This window comes from Scylla paramamosain, chromosome 9 (assembly GCF_035594125.1).
Source record: "Scylla paramamosain isolate STU-SP2022 chromosome 9, ASM3559412v1, whole genome shotgun sequence".
NCBI lineage: Eukaryota > Metazoa > Arthropoda > Malacostraca > Decapoda > Portunidae > Scylla > Scylla paramamosain.
Window position 1 is genome coordinate 16,647,501 of NC_087159.1, and position 15,835 is coordinate 16,663,335.

A 15,835-nucleotide genomic window follows, 5' to 3' on the forward strand; every position below is an offset into this window, starting at 1 on the left:
TTAATTAATTAATTTTTTTTAAATAATGTAGAGCTTTAGTTTGAAAAGAAAATCATGTTTTAATTTCATGAAAAGTAAGATGAATGTTTGTATTTTCAATGAAAGCATTAACAAAAATTCTTTCTAGTTTTTCTTCCATCACTGAGAATGTAAAAACAAAAATTCTTTTCATTTTTTTTCTAATAGGGTAGTAAAGGCTGAGTAAGAATCATGGGTTCTTGGTGATAAATTTGGATTAACAGGTAATAAACTGGACTAATTTTCTACAAGAGTCCTGTTAAAAATTTGATCCTCCCTTCAGATAAATTTCTGTGTTTCCATTATGCTATAAAGGCAAGGATGGTTCTAATTACAGTAGTATTCAAAGTGGTCATGTGAGGCCATCATTGGGGGATAATATCCATGACAGGAGACTCATCATAAATGAGCACATTGCCAATTAGATAAAAAATGATCACCAAGTTCTAGGACTAGGCTGTCTGTGTATATGTACACACACACACACACACACACACACACACACACACACACACACACACACACACACACACACACACACACACACACACACACACACACACTTTTTGAATAAACAATTGATATATTTGTGACACTCAAGTATTCATGGCCTAGGTCTATCAAAGCACAATGGAACCTCGGTTACCGAACATCTCTCTTTCTGAACAACTTGGTTTTTTAACAAAAATTTGAACTCAATTGCTTCGTACCATAATTCGGTTTTTAAAGAAAGTTACTTGACTTCAAATACTACAAGATGTAGCAAAAGCTGCCATTTATTACTAATTTATAGTTTCCATAAATACTTCCTTTGTTTTTATATATTTGGAAGAGAGACACAGAGAGTAAGACAGTAATTCAATCTTTGAAATAAGTTAAATGTGATCCTACTGAAGAAGTTGAAGAACCTCAATGTAAACAAACAAGGTTTGGCACTCAGGAGTAATCCTGAGCTTCCTGTGGCTCTCTCTATCACCCACAATGCCATCACTACTGCATAACTGCATTTTCCCAGTAGCTTTTCCCAGCAGCAAAATGTCTAAGTGTTGTTATCACCTTCATTTTGGCAGTTTGAGTGGATTGCTCCTCTCTATGTCACTCTGTAAGGCTTCCCTCACTTGATCGGTGCCAAAGAGAATATCTACATGGTCTAAACAATATCTTCTGATAAGTTCTGTCACTAAGTTTGTTCAATACATCCTTTCTGGATAAAAAATTTCTAAGCTGGAGATGTGGAGCGGCCATCTTAGCAGTGGAAGTGTTGGTCATTACCTGCTAAGATATGGTGGATGGGTGTCTGAGAATGGATTAATCTATTTTACATTGATTCATATGGGGAAAACAGTTTTGCTTTTTGAACATTTTGGATTTCGAACAGCATTCAGGAATGAATTAAGTTTAAAAACCAACGTTCCACTGTATTTTCTATATGAAGGAGCTTCTCCCATAACATTAATGAAAGCCCAGTTCAGTATCTGTAGAACAACATCTGTTGAATGTAATTCTTTATAAACTTCCATTTTGTCTACATTCAAATAATCATAATACTGAGATCTCCCTGCAAAATTTACTATCTCCCTACAAAATTTACAAAGATCATGTTTTCATTTCTGCTGCAATTAAAACAAAATCTACATGTACTAAGCTGACATTCACTACAAAGGAAAGGTGCCCACAGGCACACATTCACACTCAATCACATCCACAGACATTCTTTAACATCTTAGCATCTAGGCCAATCTTCACTCACTCACAAGTGTGCATGCACACACACAAACACACAAATTTCATGACCTGGAGCAATGTTATGTTGCAACATAATTTCTCATCATATACTGTAATACCAAGCTAATATTACCTTTAAAAGGAGAGCTGAGATTAAGTGTTTACATGTGTTCACAAACATTTTCTCACATATTAGTAACAGTTATAATTGAACACATAACCTACAAATGTTACATACAAACCTGATAATTCTAAAACAAATCCCTAAAAAAAAATTATAGACATAGGTAATATCAGACGAGTCCTGCATCCTTAGCCATTCCATGGAATATAGAATCACTATTCTTAAGAAGACTAGCTGGTGAGTCAAATTCTTTTATCTCTCCCTTGTCGAGGACCAAGACTCTGAAAGAATGGTAAATGGTGAATATGTGATGTTGGAAACAATTACTAACTTAAAAAGCAACTTGCACACAACCAAGACTTTTCATATGATGCATTTCTTTTTTGTTTTATGTGAGTTGAGGCTAAGGAGGTAAATGATGTGAGCTATGTGAATTACACTTACTTGGAATAGTCCATGATGGTGTTGAGACGATGTGCAATGGTCAAAACTGTGCAGCCCACAAACTTCTTGCGAATGGTCTGCTGGATGAGGTCATCAGTTTCCATATCAACAGCAGCTGTAGCCTCGTCCAGGACCAGCACCCGGGTCTTGCGCAGTAAAGCCCTGGCCAGACATACAAGTTGTCTCTGGCCCACACTGAAGCATCAACAAAAGCACTCAATTCATCTCTGTCAAACAGCTATATTTGTTTCTCAAAATGAGTTGCTCACATTATAGTACTAGGCTGAGCCACCATATAGTAAGCTTGAATAGTGTTGCTCACAAAGGCATCAGTGAATGCTTATTTAGATTATGTATTTAGATTTATGTATTTAGATTATGTATTTCCTAATTATTTAATTAGTTGGGCACACATTATATAAAATGTCTTGCTAGAAGTGGTAGCAGTCAGCAAGGACCACCAATCTTGTATCCTTGAATTCTTTTAACACTTACCTGAGATTGTCTCCCCCTTCTGAGATTGCATGCTGGAGACCAGCTGAGAGTGTGGACACAAATCCCTTCAGGTGTGCATGCTCCAGAGCAGACCAGACCTTCTCATCACTATAATGGTTGAAAGGGTCCAGGTTCATGCGTAGTGTTCCACTGAACAACACAGGGTCCTGAAATTGCACAGTAACGCTATTTAATAGTACATCTGACTTGAATAATGTACCATGTCAACTACACTGAATAAATTGATCACCCGATACTCTGTTTTCACGGTACGTATCAAATTTCTCATTTGCATATCTGAATGATCACATGAACATTCCCCTTAATTTTCTTAAAAATTCAATTATAACCCCAATAAATGTTAATGCTTCGTTAACTCTTCTCCATTGTCTCTGTTCCATTCACACACACACACAGGAAAGACTGAACTACCTGAGGAATTATTGTAAGACGGCTGCGTAGGTCATGTAAGCCAATTTCGGAAATATTGATGCCATCTATGGTGATGTTGCCTTCAGCAGCCTCAATAATACGAAACAGACCCAGTGTTAATGAGGATTTTCCTGCACCTGTCCTTCCAACAATGCCAATCTGAAGACAGATATGCCATGTTAAATACGGGATGGAAAAATACTCATAAATTAAGGTGGAATTGTATCACTTATATATATATATATATATATATATATATATATATATATATATATATATATATATATATATATATATATATATATATATATATATATTTCGCCATGAGTTTATGAGAGCAGTGGTGAAAGAAAAAATCCAATATTACATAGTACATACATTAACTAAACTAACAGTTACATTGTTTAGTTCACATTTAAAGGTCCCGTGGAGAAATAAATGGTCATGTCACGGGTCAATCAATCTCTTTAACGGAACCGAGTGAGTTACTTTCCATTTTCATTATATAAGAACCAAACTGCACCAAATTTTTATGAGCTATAAAATTCTTTTAGATGAGTTATATGTATAAATTTCATTAAATTTGTAGCAACAGTTTTTCTTTTTAATGAAAATACAAAAAACTGAGGTTTAGATTTTTGCATGTTTCTCTTGGATTTTCTTGAAAACTTGTCACAAGATACTTTGATAGTTCCCAAAGAAAATTACCACATTTGATGGCTCATAAGACACATGGGCTCATAAAATGCACCCAGTTTTGGCAGACATTGAAATGAAAAAAAAAATAAATGAGTGGATTTAAGCTCTGAATATGAAGTGAAGGATTTCACCTGACATTTGAAGACTCACATGCATTTAGATCATTAATAGATCCCAATATTTTGCATTTAAAAACTTTAATATCTGCTAGTAGCCTACGTACCAATCCTGTTGTGAGATGTAAACATGTATGGCATCGGCAGTGACTGTGAGAGACTACAGGGGTAATAAAGTTTGTTCATAAGAATGTTAAAAGACAGGTGCAATTTTAACTGTATGAAAGTGTGTCTTACCTCAAGGAGTAACAGCATCACACTGTAAAGAACACAGTGAAGCTTGCCTGTTTCACTGGGTTCAGCATGTAACCAACTGCATGTTTGTTTCAGTACATGCAATGCATGGTACATGGTCACTTAGGCAAATTCTTCCTGACTGGTGTCATTCTATGTGAATTACTGGTAAGTATGACCTATTATATATTGTTACCTTGAAAGAAAGAATTGTTTTGTGGTGTAGTACCAATCATCACTTTGTTTACATGTGGGAAGATGTCTGGGGTTTGATTTTAGAGCCTCTGTTGCCATTGACTTACCACCAACCACTGCCTCAATGCTGAACCTTGGCCTCATAGGATGCAGGCTAATTTCCTGAGACTTTTTTTTGGAGAAAAAGGTGCATCTTATGAGCCATCAAATATGGTATGTGACAGAATTTTCATTTTTTATTTCATTGTTGAGAAAAAAAATCCAAAATTTTTCCTTGATCAGTTATTTTTCTTACGCTCGAGAGAGAGAGAGAGAGAGAGAGAGAGAGAGAGAGAGAGAGAGAGAGAGAGAGAGAGAGAGAGAGAGAGAGAGAGAGAGAGAGAGAGAGAGAGAGAGAGAGAGAGAGAGAGAGAGAGAAATGATCAAAATTGTCACATAATTTTCTTCATAATGACATCAGAATAATAAAAATTGAACAATAAATGGCAGAGAAATATGGATGAATAATGCAATAAATTAGTTTTGAGATACGGGGCTTTAAAGTTTAAAGGGATGCTCACGTGGTTTTCATCCATATATAACTATATAATACTGGAATTTTTGGTGCCAAGTATTATAACGTATTTGTTTTGAGTTGTAGATGATTTTGAGCCGTAATTGCAACTGTGTTGACAGATGACTTGTTTTGTTGGCTTCTGGAATCTCTTAGATGGAACATTGCACACTTCATGAGGGTGTGCCACACTGATACATGTGGTCCAGTGAGTGGTGGTGAGTGTCAAGCCCGGGACTTTTTTATGTGTTTTTGGGACGATGCACATTTTTTTTTTTTTTTATGTAGGAGGGGCACTGGCTAAGGGCAACAAAAATCCAATAAAAAAAAAAAAAAAATGCCCAATGAAATGCCAGTCCCATAAAAGGGTCAAAGCAGTAGTCAAAAATTGATGGATAAGTGTCTTGAAACCTCCCTCTTGAAGGAATTCAAGTCATAGGAAGATAGAAATACAGAAGCAGGCAGGGAGTTCCAGAGTTTACCAGAGAAAGGGATGAATGATTGAGAATACTGGTTAACTCTTGCATTAGAGAGATGGACAGAATAGGGGTGAGAGAAAGAAGTGAAGCTGCGGGAGGAGGGGAGGCACGCAGTTAACATGAAAATAGTGGTAGAAGATAGCTAGAGATGCAACATTGTGGCAGTGAGAGAGAGGCTGAAGACAGTCACCAGTGCCTGAAGTGGCTCCACTGAAACTAAAACATTGTCTCCAGTGAATGAGATTTCCTCATTGTTCTCAAAAATTTTTGATCTCTTCACTAAGAGATTCTCTTGCTAGTGGAAACAATGGTGTGATGCTGAAGGTAATGGCTGTAATTGTACAGCAGCAGACATAACAGAAGTAGCAGTCAGGGCAGTAGAGGCAGAAACATAACTTGTATATGGAGTGGGACAGCATAACTTGTATAAGGAGTGGGAGGTGAGGTGGCGGGAAGGACAGACTGGCTGACGTACCATGAGGCTATTCTCACCCTCCTATTTTTCTCTACTCTCAGTGCTTTTACCAGAATCTTGCTCTTTGGGGTAAGGTAAGACTTCCTCTTACTCATCATGGTGAAAGAGAGCAAAAAGTGGGGAGTGAGTGAAAGAGAGTATCACAAACTCCCTCCCTCTCTCTAAGTGTGTACAGTCATGCACTGAGGCTTTTCCTCATCAGGCTGTGAGAGGAAACTTCCATACACCACCATAAAGAAAACTGTTCCTTGCAAACTTTCTTAGTTTTCTTTTTTCTTTATGAATATTTTTCTACAACCACCTTCTGGCTACAATGACCTTGACTGAGCGACTGAGTGTGAGCAGGGTGCATTTAAATGGGCATTTAAATGGTATTTAAGTATGGATGATGAATTATTGTGCATGCATTGTGAAATAATAGGCCTAAGGATGCCATGAGATGATTTTTGCATTTTTCAATATTTTTTAAGATTTTCAACTAGGTTGGTCCCCTTAAGGAGTGTATTAACCTCATGCACATTAAAATACATTAAAATAATTAGTCTAGTTTTACCTTTTCTCCTTGAGAAATCTTGCAATTTATGTTTTTAATGACCAGGTCCAGTCCTTCTCGGTACCTGGTACAATAGTTCTTGAATTCAACCACCCCCTCCTGAGGCCAGTCCTGCACAAACATACACATATTAACAATCACATGTAAATTTAATATTTTAATCATATTACAGTAAAGATGCATAAGAGAACAAGAACCAGTTTCTCAAATTTCTTACTTTTCCATTTTCATTTTATTTTTGTAATGTTGGCCTCAGTGCAAGTAAATACAAGGCCATGATTTAAAAAAAAAACAATGCATAATATAGTATGTGTGCATGTGAATGGATATGATGAACAAATGATATAGGCACTCAAAGTTGAGATGAGAGGAGCAACTTGAGAACGGACATCAATCCAATCACACTCACTTGAACCTCCCTATGGCTGCAGCAGTCATCAGTCTTTTTAACCCGTACAGCCCAGTGCTATTTGGATTTTTTTTTTTCACCTCAATCCCAAGCTCCCATCAGTTTTTTCTCATTGCATAAATCAGTTTGAAATGATCTACAACTAAGGGGAAAAATTATAACAACATTCATCTGAGCTTATCTTTGCCTCTATGGGAGATTGTTATGGAGTGCACAACAGTGCCCCAGAAGCCAACCTCCCTCATCTTATGCACCACTCTGATGCTGTATTATTCTTGCTTTAGTGTTCTTTGTAAGCATTATGAGTGTCTCTTTGACTACGTACATATACAATTAGGTAAGATTTATTGAAATAACTAAATATATGCTATTTCTGTGTGTAAATTTATATCATACTTTCAATTTTATTGTTGTGTCTCTGTTGATCTTACTGTCACTTTTATAACTGTTTTGGTAGTAGTATGTAAGAAACACAAAGTGTTTTTGATATAGCCTAGATAGCAGCATTTTTTATGCTCGTTAATAAATGCACTTGGGTGAGGTACACCTCAAAACAAGGAACTTCACTGATGGGCAGGTTGCATTTTGGTCAGTATGACCTTGTCTCCATTTGCTTTCTGGGTATTCCATTACTGTGGCATGTGGGTAGAGTGGGTGAGCTACTATTTCTCATTTCTGCCCAAAATTGTTAATTTCTACCTATTAATTGTGCAGCTCTACAAGCACTCATCAGGTACAACTTTACAACAATAGACTCGTCTATCCTTCCTGTTGAATATGCATTAGACTTGAAGTTCATATGGTTTGATCGTGGCAAAGTGAGGAATATACATATATGTAACTTTTGCTTTCCTGCCACCATGTGTGCTGAGTTCACCATGGCTGTGGCTGGGTGTGGTGTGAGTTAGACGATGCTCTCTCTCTCTCTCAAATAGAGAGAAAGAGACTAGCATAAAAGCTGTGTAAATAAAGGGAGAAGTTGGTGTTGGATATAGCTGTCAGAGGGCCCTTAGTGGACAAATGTGGTGTTGGTTTTAGCTGACAGCAGGGCTATATATATTTGACATATGTCAGTTTTCAAGTAGGAATTAATTTGGTATTGAGACAACAAAATGAAACAGATTATACTAATTATAGACAAAAGTTTACTAAATTTTTGTGAAAAACAACTTGTCAAAGTCTAAAATGAGAGATTCAAAGAATTAAAGGCCAGTGTTGGTTAACAAAAAAAAGCTGGAAAATCTGAAATTTATAGTATGACAAAGTGTAAGATAAGAATGATAAAAATATATATGACAAGCAATGGGATTTTTAGGAAATCAAAATAGCATCTGATAGCAATGAAAAACCTTTATAAAGAAAATACAACACAAATGTGAGTAGGCAGGCAGTAGAGATCATTCTAAGGAAAATGGTTTACAATAAAGATGCATATTGTAATGATGTCTGCTCAATATTTTTTTATGAATGAGATGAGTTTCAAATGGAAAGACACGTGTGCCATTTTTTCATTGGTCCTTACCACTTGTGGCTTGGTGTTTTGTAAATCCCACGGTGCCTCCTGTGGAGTTTCAGTGTATTCTTTGATTCTTTCCACAGCCACAATGTTAGTCTCCACTTCTGAGGACATCCTTATCAGCCAGTGGAGTGTTTGTGTCACCTAAAAATCAGATTAATTGTAAAATACCTGTTTTATCTAAAATGATCAGACAGCTTAAGAATTTTTATTTGCATAATAATGTTGATACACTGAAATAAACAAAGATGGTGTGTAAAGAACTGTAATGCTAAAGTGTTCTGTTATGGCCACTCCTATGGAAAAACTCAAAGGTGAAACCAAATTAACCTCTTTGGTGCATTAGTAGGCTAATTTTTATATCAAGTTATGAATAACAATGCATTTACCTGAGGCATTTATATAACACATGTTCTTGTTATATGTATGTGTGCTTCATGTTCTACAAGTTTTCTACAAAAATTACATTTATCAAACTTATCATGCTTATAAAGTTTAATGAACCAATTCTGAACCTCCTGAATCTTAACCCAGGGAATTTTTTAAAAATAACAATGGACTCATTCACTACTACACTCCCTTTCTGAGTTTCACATATGCTTTCTTCCTAAAGTATAGCACTAAACTCAAGGATCATGAAACTCAAGGTATTGAAAACACTGAAAAAAGCACTTATTCATTCTGACCTGTGAAGAAACTGCCTTTTTCCCCCCTTATCTCCCTTATCTCAAAATACAGTACCTATGTGTGTGTGTGTGTGTGTGTGTGTATTTAATTACCTAGTTGTGTACTCGTATGCTTGTGCTGTCCATCTCTTTATCTATTACTGTCCAACTTGGTCTTGAAATCATGAATCGACCTTGCATGAACCTACAAGGAGGAGGCAGTAAGCACCTGCCGAAACGATAATTACTCCAAGTGAGGTCTGAAGCACTGGATCAAGGAGTGCTGTGAACTTATCATTAAACCCAGCTGTGACCTCACTGAACATTTCTCTTTGCATCTCACAATACAAGGGGGCAATCACAGCCTGCCCTCTAAAGACAACTCTCTTCCTTCACACAAAACTACAAGCACCTAATTATACATACACCCTTCACTAAAAATTCAAAATCATGGCGACTCCTACATCAGCCTCAGAGTCTCCATCTGGGGAGGGGCCACAAATGTCCCCAGGTTGGAATGCTCTTCTGGTATTGACCCTAACTGTCTTGACACCCCCCCTCAACATTTTCTTCATTAATTTCTGCAACATTTGCAGTCTTAGATCTAATTTTCAATCTGTAGAACATCACCTCTCCTTTAATAAACCTCACCTTCTTTTCCTCACTGAAACACAGGTGTCTGAGGCAACTGACAGTAGCCCCTTTTCTGTTCCCTCCTACTTTCTCTATTCTCATTTTCAATCCAAAGCTGGATGTTGCGTATATGTGCACAATGACTTGACCTGCTCTTGTGCCCATGCTCTTGAATCTTCTGAGTTTTCCACCATCTGGCTATGACTACAGAGTCACTCTCAATCTAAATTTATCTGAGCTGTATACCTCTCACCTAACTCCTCTGACTATAAGAAATTCTTTGACTACTTAACTTCTAAAGTGGAGCACATTCTGATTCTCTTCCCTTTTGCAGAGATCTCCATTCTTGGAGACTTCAATGTTCACCACCAGCTTTGTCTTTCCTCTCCCTTTACTGACCATCCTGGTGAACTAGCCTTCAACTTTGCTATCCTCCATTACCTAGAGCAATTGGTGCAACATCCTACTTGTATTCCTGACCGTCTTGGAGATACACCCAACATCCTTGACCTTTTCTTAACCTCTAATCTTCTGCTTACGCTGTTACCCTCTCATATGTGTATCTTGTCCTATCACTCCAATCCCTCCTCAGGACCCCCACTAATTGGAGGTTCCTCTGGTGTTTTACCTCTACTAGTTGGAACATGAGGAGGTATTTTGCTGATTTTCCTTGGAATGACTACTGCTTCTGTGACAGAGACCTGTCTCTGTGTGCCGAACGCATAACAGAGGTGATAGTGTCTGGCATGGAGGTGTACATCCCTCACTCTTTTTCCCGACCTAAACCTTCCAAACCTTGGTTTAACAAAGCCTGTTCTTGTGCTATAAATGATAAAGAGGTGATTCACAAAATGTACTTGAGCCTTCCATCACCAGAATCTCATGCTTTTTATATTTCTGCCCAGAACCATGCCAAGTCTGTTCCTCTAACATGCCAAAAACTCCTTCATTAATAGAAAGTGTCAAAATCTTTCAAGATCTAACTCCCCTTGTGACTTCTGGCATCTAGCCAAAGTATCTCCAATAACTTTGCTTCTTCTGTCCCTTCTTTATTTCAACCAGATGGCACCACTGCTATCACATCTATCTCTAAAGATGAACTCTTGGCTCAGACCTTTGCTCAAAACTCAACCTTCGACAATTCAGGGCTTGTTCCTCCCTCTCCTCCACCCTCTGACTACTTCATGCTACCTTTTAAAATTCTTCGCAATGAAGTTTTCCATGCCCTCGCTGGCCTAAATCCTTGGACCTGATGGAGTCCTTCCTTCTCTGAAACTGTGCCTCTGTGCTTACACCTTGCCTAGTCAAACTCTTTCAACTTTGTCTGTCAACATCTACCTTCCTTTCTTGCTGGAAGTTTGCCTACATTCAGCCTGTTCCTAAAAAGGGTGACCATTCTAATCCCTCAAACTACTGCCCTATTGCTTTAATTTCCTGCCTATCTAAGTCTTTTAATCTATCCTCAACAGGAAGATTCTTAAACATCTATCACTTCACAACCTTCTATCTGATCGCCAGTATGGGTTCCATCAAGGCCGCTCTACTGGTGATCCTTTGGCTTTCCTTACTGAGGCTTGGTCATCCTCTTTTAGAGATTTTGGTGAAACTTTTGCTGTTGCCTTAGACATATCAAAAGCTTTTGATAGATTCTGGCACAAAGCTTTAATTTCCATACTACCCTCCTATGGCTTCTATCCTTCTCTGTAACTTCATCTCAAGTTTCCTTTCTGACCATTCTATTGCTGCTGTGGTAGACGGTCACTGTTCTCCTAAATCTATTAACAGTGGTGTTCCTCAGGGTTCTGTCCTGTCACCCACTTTCTTCCTATTATTCATCAATGATCTTTTAAACCAAACTTCTTGCCCTATCCACTCCTACGCTGATGACACCACCCTGCACTTTTCCACATCTTTTCACAGGTGTCCAACCCTTCAGTAAGTAAACAGTTCATGCAGGGAAGCTACAGAACACCTGACTTCTGATCTCTCTAAAATTTCTGATTGGGGTAGAGCAAACTTAGTATTGTTCAATGCCTCAAAAACTCAATTCCTCCATCTTTCAACTCAACACAACCTTCCAGACAATTATCCCCTCTTCTTCAGTGACACTCAACTGGCCCCCTCTTCTACACTGAACATACTTGGTCTAACGTTTTCTTATAATCTAAACTAGAAATTTCACATCTCATCTCTAGCTAAGACAGTTTCTATGAAGTTAGGCATTCTGAGATGTCTCTGCCAGTTTTTCTCACCACCCCCAGCAGATAAATCTATACAAGGTACTCCATCCATGTATGGAGTATGCTTCACATGTCTAGAGGTTCCACTCATGCTGCTCCTTTAGACAGGGTGGAATCAAAAGCTTTTCTTCTCATCAACTCCTCTTCTCTAACTGACTGTCTTTAGCCTCTTTCTCATCGCTGGAATGTTGCATCTCTTGCTATCTTCTACCACTATTTTCATGCTAACTGCTCTTCTGATCTTGCTAACTGCATGCCTCCCCTCCTCCTGTGGACTTGCTGCACAAGACTTTCTTCTTTCTTTCACCCTTATTCTGTCCATCTCTCTAATGCAAGAGTTAACCAGTATACCCAATCATTCATCCCCTTCTCTCTTCTCTGGTAAACTCTGGAACTCCCATCCTGCTTCTGTAATTCCACCTTCCTGTGACCTGAAGTCCTTCAAGAGGGAGGTTTCAAGACACTTATCCTTCAATTTTTTTACCACCACTTCGGACCCTAGTCAGGACTGGCATCTCAGTGTTTTTTTTTTCTTTTAATTAGATTGTTGTGGCCCTTGGCCGGTGTCCCTCCTAAAAAAAAAACTTTTCCAAGCTATTCCATGTCTATACTCTTCTCAGAGAAAACCTGTTCTTTTTAATGTCCCTTCTACAGGTGGCCTTTTTCAACTTCTTTCCATGTCTTCTTGAATCTCTTACATTCCATGCTATCAAATTTTGCTGGTCCTCCTTTTGTAATCCATTCACCAGCCTATACACCCAAATCAGGTCTCCTCTCTCCCTCTGTTGTTTCAGTGTCTGTAGATTCAAACTTTCTCAATCTCTCTTCATATGATAAGTCTTGAAGACTTAGAACCAACTTTGTTGCTGACCTCTGAATCCTCTCCAATTTCTTTATATTAATTTTTGTACATGGTGACCACACTATTGCTGCATATTCCAACCTTTGGCATATAGTTACAATTGGTTTCTGCATCATTTCCTTATCTAGACATCTGAATGCTACTTTTATGTTCCTTACAAGGTTGTAAGTTTCACCCATACTCTTATTTATGCGTTTCTCTGGCGATAAATTATTGGATACAGTTACTCCCAAGTCCTTTTCCTCTATCGTTTTCTTAATCTTTTTGTAATCTTTTTGTTTCCCATTTTATAGTTGCCTAGTATTCTCTTTTTACTCTTCCCAAATTCCATCACACTGCATATTCTGATGTTGAATTCCATTTCCCATCTATGATTTCATTTCCAAACTCTGTTCAAATCCTGCTGCAGTACTTGGCAATCTTCCCTTCCCACCTTTCTTTAGTAACTTGGCATCAACAGCAAACAAACTCACATAATAGTTCACTCCTTCCATCATGTCATTAATATAAACTGCAAACATTACTGGAGCCAGTACTGACCCTTGTGGAACTCCACTGATCACTTTCCCCCACGAGGACTTTCTGTCTCTAATTATCATTCTACTTTCTCTGTCCTTCAAGAAATCCTCCATTCACTTCAAAATCACTCCTTCTCAACCTCTCATGTTTTTATCTTTCATAGCAGTCTCTTATGTGGCACATTATCAAATGCTTTCCATAGATCCAGATAAATTCCATCTGCCCAGCCATCTCTTTCTTGTACTACATCAATCACCCTCAAGTAGAAACATATCAAGTTTTTTTGTGCAAGATCTTCCTTCTCTAAAACCAAATTGCCTGTCAGTCAATCTGTTCTTGTCTTCTAGGTACTTTATCTACCTATCTTTAATTATTCTTTCACAAATCCAATCTGTTCTTGTCTTCTAGGTACTTTATCCACCTATCTTTAATTATTCTTTCACAAATCCAATCTGTTCTTGTCTTCTAGGTATTTTATCTACCTATCTTTAATTATTCTTTCACAAATCCAATCTGTTCTTGTCTTCTAGGTACTTTATCCACCTATCTTTAATTATTCTTTCACAAATCTAAGCAACCACACTTGTCAAGAACACTGGCCTATAATTCAACAGTTTTTCCTGACATCCCTTTTTATAAATTGGAACAATATCTGTTCTCTTCCAGTCTGTGGGGACTTTACACTCAGGTAATGAGTTCATTATAATATGTATCTTCTCAGCTAATTGTCTGCTACATTCCCTCAGGATCCAACTTGACACACCATCTGGCCCCAAGGCTTTTCTCCCATCAAGACCCTCCATTATTTTTCTCACTTCTAGGACTGAAACTTGTATTTCTTCCAGTGAGTCTATATATTCTTTAACCTGTTCATGTCCTCTAAATTCACTCTCGCTTGTAAACAGTCTGAAAAGAACTGTTCATAACTTCTGCAATTACTGCCTTATCTTCATACTTCTTGCCTGTTCATAACTTCTGCCATTACTGCCTCATCTTCATACTTCTTGCCCTCCATCCCAAGTTTATTAATACTTTCCCTTTTCTCAACTTGCTGTTAACATAACTGTAGAATAACCTAGGCTATCTACTGATTTCTTTTTCAAAGCTCCTTTGTTCTCATTGTATTCTTACATAGTCATTTCTTTCCTGTTTGTATTTAAACCAAAGGCTTTGTCTTTTCCTTCACTTATTCCATGCTATATCCCTTTTATCTTTTGCAATTTCACATTTTCTCTTAAACCAAACTTTATTAGTGACTTCTCTCTTTCCCAATTTGGGAACATATCTCTTCACTCCCTCATTATAAATCTTAAAGACATCCATTTCTTCTCTAATCCCTGCACTTCATTAAAATTACTCTAGTTGGCTTCAAAATACTTCCTCATTAGTTTAAAATTTCCTATATTGTAAATGTATCTCCCAGTTTTGTGCTCTTCTCTTTTGCCCACTTCTCTTCTTTCATTTAATATCAACTCAATAACGTGATCACTTTTTCCTAGTGGGCTTTTACATTTCACACTTTCCATTGTTTCTGGCTCTTTAGTAAACACTAGCTCCAGCCTTGATGGTTTGTCAATCCCTTGAAATTTTGTTTTCTTTGACCCACTGTGTCAGTGTGCTGTCCATTGCCATCTATAGTAACATATTTCTCCATGATCTTTCACCTCCTTCCATTGTCCACTCCTCCCAACACATCTCTTTACAATTAAAATCTATCATTATTAAGTTGTCACTTTTGCTAATGAGATCAGCCATTCCCTTACTTGTGTCCTTCTAAACTCATAATGTTCATTGCTGCAGGATCTTGTATCAGGATTTCTTGCTAATAAAATCAGCCATTCCCTTAATTGTGTCCTTCTAGACTCATAATATTCATTGCTCCAGGATCTTGTATTAGGTGGAACATACACAACGAAATCTCTCCTCCTTTTTCCCTTCTCATTTCATCCCCACTTGTATCATTTTGGCAATTCCCTTCCCATAGCTAACTTTCAACTCTTAAGTCTTTCCTTCTTAAAATCATCACTCCCCCTCCTTGTTTTTGTTTCCTGTCCTTCCTCTATACATTCTATTTTCCACTGCCGATATCCAGAGACACTAATTTATCACAGCTTCAATTTAACTATTCCCATTATGTCCAGTTCATTTTCTCTTAGATAGTCATTTAGATTCAGCTGTGATGAAATTAACCCATTAACATTAGTGTATGACACCTCCAGTTCATTCCCTCCATCTCTGTTAGCCTGAAGTAACATTTTTTTAACCTCATGTTCATGACCATCCAATGAACCTCTTTTTGTCTGTTTGTGTCCTGAAGCAGAGAAAAAGTGTTTGTGTATGTTTTGTCCTCACATCTGGTGTGAAACAGCACTGTGGCTGTGCAATACCATCACATCTAAAACTGTGTGTGTGTGTGTGTGTGTGTGTGTGTGTGTTTGTTCTCTCTCTT

General features: G+C 37.7%; 1 protein-coding gene across 7 annotated transcripts in view; it reads right to left on the reverse strand.

Moving 5' to 3' along the window:
- LOC135103692 (multidrug resistance-associated protein 1-like) overlaps positions 1 to 15,835 on the reverse strand; it is a 117,539-nt gene that overhangs the window by 892 nt on the left and 100,812 nt on the right. For 6 of the 7 annotated variants that reach the window (XM_064010272.1, XM_064010266.1, XM_064010265.1 and 3 more), the window contains 6 exons: positions 8,474 to 8,611; positions 6,543 to 6,653; positions 3,239 to 3,397; positions 2,807 to 2,973; positions 2,312 to 2,506; positions 1 to 2,148 (listed from right to left, as the gene is read on the reverse strand). The exon at positions 1 to 2,148 is cut by the window's left edge and continues 892 nt beyond it. In XM_064010272.1, the coding sequence (XP_063866342.1) occupies positions 2,037 to 2,148; positions 2,312 to 2,506; positions 2,807 to 2,973; positions 3,239 to 3,397; positions 6,543 to 6,653; positions 8,474 to 8,611 (882 nt within the window). In that variant the 3' untranslated portion in view covers positions 1 to 2,036. The remainder of the gene's footprint in view (positions 2,149 to 2,311; positions 2,507 to 2,806; positions 2,974 to 3,238; positions 3,398 to 6,542; positions 6,654 to 8,473; positions 8,612 to 15,835) is intronic. The other variant, XM_064010271.1, reaches the window with a different exon arrangement.